This window comes from Oncorhynchus gorbuscha, linkage group LG01, assembly GCF_021184085.1.
Source record: "Oncorhynchus gorbuscha isolate QuinsamMale2020 ecotype Even-year linkage group LG01, OgorEven_v1.0, whole genome shotgun sequence".
NCBI lineage: Eukaryota > Metazoa > Chordata > Actinopteri > Salmoniformes > Salmonidae > Oncorhynchus > Oncorhynchus gorbuscha.
Genome location: NC_060173.1, coordinates 31,968,165 through 31,975,003, shown reverse-complemented (window position 1 = coordinate 31,975,003; position 6,839 = coordinate 31,968,165). Strand labels below are relative to the sequence as shown.

General features: G+C 42.2%; 1 protein-coding gene across 1 annotated transcript; it reads right to left on the bottom strand.

Moving 5' to 3' along the window:
- Positions 1-2,119: 2,119 nt before the first annotated feature.
- Positions 2,120-6,502, bottom strand: LOC124004995. The gene is made up of 4 exons (XM_046313851.1): positions 6,365-6,502; positions 5,154-5,500; positions 4,781-5,027; positions 2,120-3,857 (listed from the first exon to the last, which is right to left on the bottom strand). Exons 2-4 carry the CDS (start codon positions 5,418-5,420, stop codon positions 3,496-3,498), a joined length of 876 nt encoding a protein of 291 aa, XP_046169807.1. The 5' UTR covers positions 5,421-5,500; positions 6,365-6,502; the 3' UTR covers positions 2,120-3,495.
- Between the last annotated feature and the right edge of the window lie 337 nt (positions 6,503-6,839).

Below are 6,839 nucleotides of genomic sequence, written 5' to 3'. Positions count from 1 at the left end.
AAATATTATCCTGCCAACCACTATATGAAGAAGTTTAAGGAAAACATCAACTCAAATGGCTCCTTTTGTAATGACCACCCAGAAACAGTGTTGCTTCTTTTGTAATGACCACCCAGAAACAGTGTTGCTCCTTTTGTAATGACCACCCAGAAACAGTGTTGCTTCTTTTTTGGCATTGTATTCATGTAAGAAAACTGTGGCAAGACATCCGTAGCTTTATAATTGAACACATTTATGAAGATTGTACACTATTGTGGAGAGATGTACTGCTTGGATTCTTTACATACAATAGAGATAAGCTGAAACATTATGTAATTAATTTCATTATTCTTTTGGCCAAATTTCATGTACACAAATGTAAATTTACAAACAAAAAAACATTTTCTTACCCTACAAAAGAAATTGAACTGTATTTTAAGACAGTTAAATACTCTACTAACAAAAAAGCTGTTATAATTGTAAGTGTATGTATGTCTCTTAAGGTCCTTGTGTACTTGTAATGTGATATTGTACCCCCTAGCTCGATTGTCCATTGTATGTAGTCTATATGTACTTGTGTTACCTCATGTACTTTCTGCATTTTTTTTTTACTTTGAGAAAGATCCAGCAAGCGATGCGTTTTCCCGGGAACTGCTCACACGAGCCTGTTAGGCATAGTAACAGCAGCATCCAAAACCTTTATTTGTGATGCAGATCGGCGCAACGGTTAGTAAAATCAAATCACATTTTATTGGTCACATACAAATGGTTAGCAGATGTTAATGCGAGAGTAGCGAAATGCTTGTGCTTCTAGTACAGACAGTGCAGTAGTATCAAACAATTATCTAACAATTCCCCAACAACTACAGTTGAAGTCAGAAGTTTTCATCCACCTAGGTTGTAGTATTTAAAACTTGTTTTTCAATCACTACACAAATTTCTTGTTACTATAGTTTTGGTAAGTCAGTTAGGACATCTACTTTGTGCATGACAAGTATTTTTTCCAACAACTGTTTACATACAGATCATTTCACTGTAGGTCAGACAGAAGTTTACATACACTAAGTAGACAGTGCCTTTAAACACATTAGAAAATTCCCAAAAATTATGTCATGTCTTTAGAAGCTTCTGATAGGCTAATTGACATTATTTGAGTCAATTGGAGGTGTACCTGTGGATGTATTTCAAGGCCTACCTTCAAACTCAGTGCCTCTTTGCTTGACATCATGGGATCAATAGTACACAAGTTTAAACACCATGGGATCACACAGCCGTCATACTGCTCAGGAAGGAGACGCGTTCTGTCTCCTAGAGATGAACGTGCTTTGGTGCGAAAAGTGCAAATCAATCCCAGAACAACAGCAAAGGACTTTGTGAAGATTCTGGAGGAAACAGGTACAAAAGTAACTATATCCACAGTAAAACGAGTCCTATATCGACATAACCTAACATAACATAACCATGTTTGGAGGAAAAATGGGGAAGCAAGCAAAGAACAACATCTCAACCGTGAAGCACGGGGGTGGCAGCATCATGTTGTGTGGGTGCTTTGCTGCAGGAGGGACTGGTGCACTTCACAAAATAGATGGCATCATGAGGATGGAAGATTTATGTGGATATATTGAAGCAACATCAGCAATGAAGATAAAGCTTGGTCGCAAATGGGTCTTCCAAATGGACAATGACCCCAAGCATACTTCCAAAGTTGTTGCAAAATGGCATCAACAAAGTCAAGGTATTGGAGTGGCCATCACAAAGCCCTGGCCTCAATCCTATAGAAAATTTGTGGGCAGAACTGAAAAATCCTGTGCGAGCAAGGAGGCCTGGAAACCCGACTTAGTTACACCAGCTCTGTCAGGAGGAGTGGGCCAAAATTGTGGAAGGCTTGTGGAAGGCTACCCGAAACATTTGACCCAAGTTAACCAATTTAAAAGGCAATGCTACCAAATACTAATTTTGTGTGTGTGTGTGTGTGTGTGTGTGTGTGTGTGTGTGTGTGTGTGTGTGTGTGTGTGTGTGTGTGTGTGTGTGTGTGTGTGTGTGTACTTCTGACCCACAGGGAATGTGATGAAAGAAATAAAAGCTGAAATAAATCACTACTATTATTCTGACGTTTCACATTCTTAAAATAAACTGGTGATCCTATCTGACCCCCAAGACATGGAATTTTTACTAGGATTAAATGTCAGGAATTGTGAAAAACTGAGTTTAAATGCATTTGGCTGAGGTGTATGTAAACTTATGACTTCAACTGTAAGTGTCCAACAAACTTTTGTAGTCTTGCTTTTCCTGGGACTCCACAAGATTTAAGAGGAACAGGCATGGTAGCGGAGAGGCCTGGTGCGTAATTGCGCAACAGAACAAAGACAGACAGGCTTGGGATGTAGACTATAGTCTAAATTAGGAGCATATGCATATTAGCCCATAATTCATAAGATCAATACTGCAGTGAATATATCCCATAAATTTACAAAAAATATTTATTTTTTATCAGATAACAAAATCATAGGTAGCCTACACTGTGCTCCCGAGGCTGCGCTGAGTGCGCTCCCTCCCAGTCCCATGGTACCAGCTTGAAAAGCTACCCTATAGTTTCAGCCTTTTAGGGACAGGAAATGTAGCCTACAACAACGTAATGAATAATGTTATTGTTTTCAAGTGAGTACAAAACTCTAGTCTAGGCTGTAGACCAATTTGTAAGTCGCTCTGGATAAGAGCGTCTGCTAAATGACTTAAATGTAAATGTAAATGTAGACTGCAGTGAAAAGCCTGTCATTTGAATAACTGCTCAAAAGCCTGGTGTTTTGAATGCATATTAATGTCAAGTTGATTGCATCTAGCCTGCCTGATTGGACAATCATTTGGATACATTGTTTTTTTCCCCTCAAATGTTTAGCCTTCAAGGTCCAGGCACATTAGCAGGACAGCAACATGGGGTATTATCTCAGGATTTATCAGCTAACAGAAACATGCTAATGCAGGGATCTCTAGTGGCGAGCATACAAACTATGATAATGAGGAGGAAGTTTGGCTTCAGTGTTTAAAAGCGTTTGAAAATGAAGTGGATACTATTAGAGATTGGTGATGTTGAGGTATTCAGAGCACTACGTAACCTACGTAATGCAGAGGCTATATCACATGACATTTCTGGTACAATTCCGAAAAATCTAAACAATGACTCCTTTTGCGAAAAGTCTACTAAACAAGAGTTAATTTACGGTTTTTCCAAGAATGTAAAACTGTATACAATAAGTCCCCACTATACCGAGAGTACTCAAACGTGGAACTTGTAGGTAAGTGAAGTGCAAACTGTCACGTCCTGCAGTCACATCCTGGTCTTGAGGGGGTCCTGAGTGCTTAAAGGGTAGGGGATAGAGGCAATATCTGGACTGGACCACAGCTGTGCCCTGTTGTCACTTGGCCTTGCTGGGGGTCATGCCGAGGGCCTAAGGGGTAGTGGATAGGTTTAGGGATTGTTTCTGGACCGGACCACAGCTGTGTGGGTCCTGCCTAGCGTCACATCTTGGCCTTGAGAGGGACCATACCGAGAGTCTTTAGGAAGGTCTCCAGGGTAGACAGGTACTCCTGGGGGTGTCGTCTCAGGTGGCCTGCATGTGTTGACTCCTCCCATTTCCTGTCTGTCACCTCCATCCCTCGTTTTCTCCAGTAGGCGATGATCTCCTCCATGCCCTCCGGGTCGCACAGTGCATCGTTCTGGCAGAAGAAGACGAGGGCGGGTGCAGTGACAGGGTTATTCCAGAAGACATCAATGCCGTTGTTGAAGTAGTCGACTGTGTGGTGTTTGAAGGCTCTGAAGTAGAGCATACTGGCCCATTTCACCTGGCTTTCCAGCCGGGGGAGCAGGATCTTACTTAGACCTGAGGAGATAATCAATGACAAAATGTAGTGAACAAAAAATATAAAAACGCAACACGTAAAGTGTTGGTCCTACGGTTCCGGAGCTGAAATAAAAGATCCCAGAATTTTCCACACGCACAGATAGCTTCTCTCAAATTATGTGCAGAAATTTGTTTACATCCCTTTTAGTGAACATTTCTCATTTGCCAAGATAATCCATCCACCAAGACAGGTGTGGCATATCAAGAAGCTGATTAAATAGAATGATAATTTCACAGGTGCACCTTGTGCTAGGGCCAAAAGTCCACTAAAATGTGCAGTTGTCACAACAATGCCATAGATATCTCAAGTTGAGGGAGTGTGCAATTGGCATGCTGACTCCAGGAATGTCCACCAGGGCTGTTGCCAGATAATTTCATGTTCATTTCTCTACCATAAGCCATCTCCAACATCATTTTAGGGAATTTGGCAGTACATCCAACTGGCCTCATAACCGCAGACCACGCATAACCACTCCAGCCCAGGACCTCCACAGTCAGTTTCCATACCTGCGGGACAGTCTGAGACCAGCCACCCAGACAGGTGATGAAACTGAGGAGTACTTCTGCCTGTAATAAAGCCCTTTTGTGGGGAAAACCTCATTTGGATTGGCTGGGCCTGGCTCCCAAGAGGGTGGGCCTATACCATCCCAGTCATGTGAAATCCATAGACTTGGCCCTCATGAATTAATTTCAATTGATTTTCTTTTATGAACTAACTCAAAAAAATCATTGAAATTGTTGCATTTATATTTTTCTTCAGTATAAATGAGGATAAAGGACAACATCAGCTCACTGGTTAGCTTTATAACCTCTAACCAGACTATACTAGACAATGCTAGGCTTTCAGATGTGTTACACCTGGTCGGTATCCGCTCACGGTAACCCCTGTCCCCCAGACTCACCTGTAGCCATCCTCTCCAATGAGCCCAGCACAAGGCTGTCATAGATGTGGCCTCTGATCCTCTGAGTGAAGCCGTAGTACTTCTGTGTGTCGCGGGACACATGCACCAACAGCTGGGTGAAGGTGTACCCTCCTATGGAGAAGGCGTGCACGAGCAGGGGGCGTGACACAAAGCAGTCACTCTGCAGGAGATCTAGTACCCTCGCCCCGTAGTCCAGGCCCCAGCGAGGCCACAGAAACTGACTCACCTAGGGTAGAGGAGAGGGGATTTAAGAGGTATTTTAGAGAGAAAGGAGACCATAGAGAGGAGCATTCTAAACAGAATGTTTAAATTGTTACAGATTTTCCACCCATGAACGTTGTCCCTTCCTCACCGCACTCTCCACTATGAGCACGTCAAAGCCTGTACGGAAGTAGATCTCACAGTACTTGGCCACAGCCTGAGGTCGCGACCCCAACCAGGGCAGCATCAGCAGCAGGGGCTTGGTTGGGGCAGAGGTAAGGGCTAGGGATGGAGAGGTACTGGCTGCATCGTTCAGGGCAGACAGAGGGCCATGGGAGGGTTTAGGGGAGGCTGCGTCATTCAGGTACAAGGTGACTGTCTTGCTGATGCGGTGAACGGTGACCCTACGGGCTTGCATGGTGACAGCAGGGATTCAGAGTGCAGGGTTTAGGGAGCCTGGAGGTGGTGCTGTAAGGCAACTGTGGTGAAGGCTTTGGTCTGGAAGGGGAAAAATATTTTGCTGCATGTTTTCCACCATAATTTGCAAATAAATTCATAAAAAAATCCTACAATGTGATTTTCTGGATGTTTTTTCTCATGTATATACACACTCACTGTACTGTAGCCGTTTTGCACAGATTCATATAGCTATTAGTCCCTCCAAAACTACACTTCTGCTACACTTACAGAGTTAACTTACACACAGGTGTTCGCAGCATACTAGATAGCTAATTTACAACAAAAAAAATCTATATATATTTTTTCCCTCACTGATATGAAAGAAACTCCGTATGCATCCAAAACAGTTAGGCAAAGGACGAATGTTACTGTTCAGATTGAGCATCGGGACTCTTAACAGGCCAATGACTTGTGTCAGTCATTCTCAAAGGGAAATCGTACCTCTGACTTTCTCAAGGACACAGTCATTATGTGCAAACACAACTAAAGGTTAGCGGCACATTTGGTAGCTGATAATATCATTGAAAAATGCTGGTAGCTGGCCAAATGAACGAAAATGGAACGTTCTATATTTTTAAAGGCATGTTAATGGTTAATTTGTAACTATTCCCCAGGTCGTTGCTGGAAATGAGGTGTTCTCAGTCAACTTACCTGGTAAAACGGGTAAATAAATAAATCGGTCAATGTGGCCGAGAAATTCAATAACTAAAAAAAACACTTTAAATTGTATGATAAAGCGGTCAAAACTGGCAAAGCTAACTTAGCTAGTTATCTTACAGTCGTTAGTTATCGGGCTTAGCTGCCTATGTCGCAAAAGGCTATATAACATACAGTATCATGTATACAGTATTGACATCAACACTAGGAATGTTACTAGCTAGCTATCATAAGAACTTTCCTTACCTGTGAAAACGTATTTTGTGTCAAATTGCCCCGCCCCAACGTCCCCGAAGTACTCATCAGAAACGGTGGTACACATGTCACAAACCCACACGAAAAGGGTTATTTATAGACAACCCGGTGAAATCGTGTCTACATCCGAATGGCGCTGAATTAAACAACGATGAGCAATCCGGCTCTTTTCAGTGAGCCGGCTCTTTTCAGTGAACCGGCTCGTTCGGCTCAGCTCACCTAAAAGAGACGGCTCTTTTGGCTCCCAAACGGCTCTTAAAAAAATATGTTTTGTATTTTTTCAAGTCAGTTTGCGATAGTTTGACTCTGATTGGTGTTAAGACATTTCTAATTAAATGATTAAATGAAATCATACTCTACCTTAACCACAATGTATTTAAAAATGCATTGGTTTGTTATGAAAAAAGAATGCTGTTAAATATGTGCATTTAAAGTATAACTTTTTAATGTGTATTGTAGCGACCCG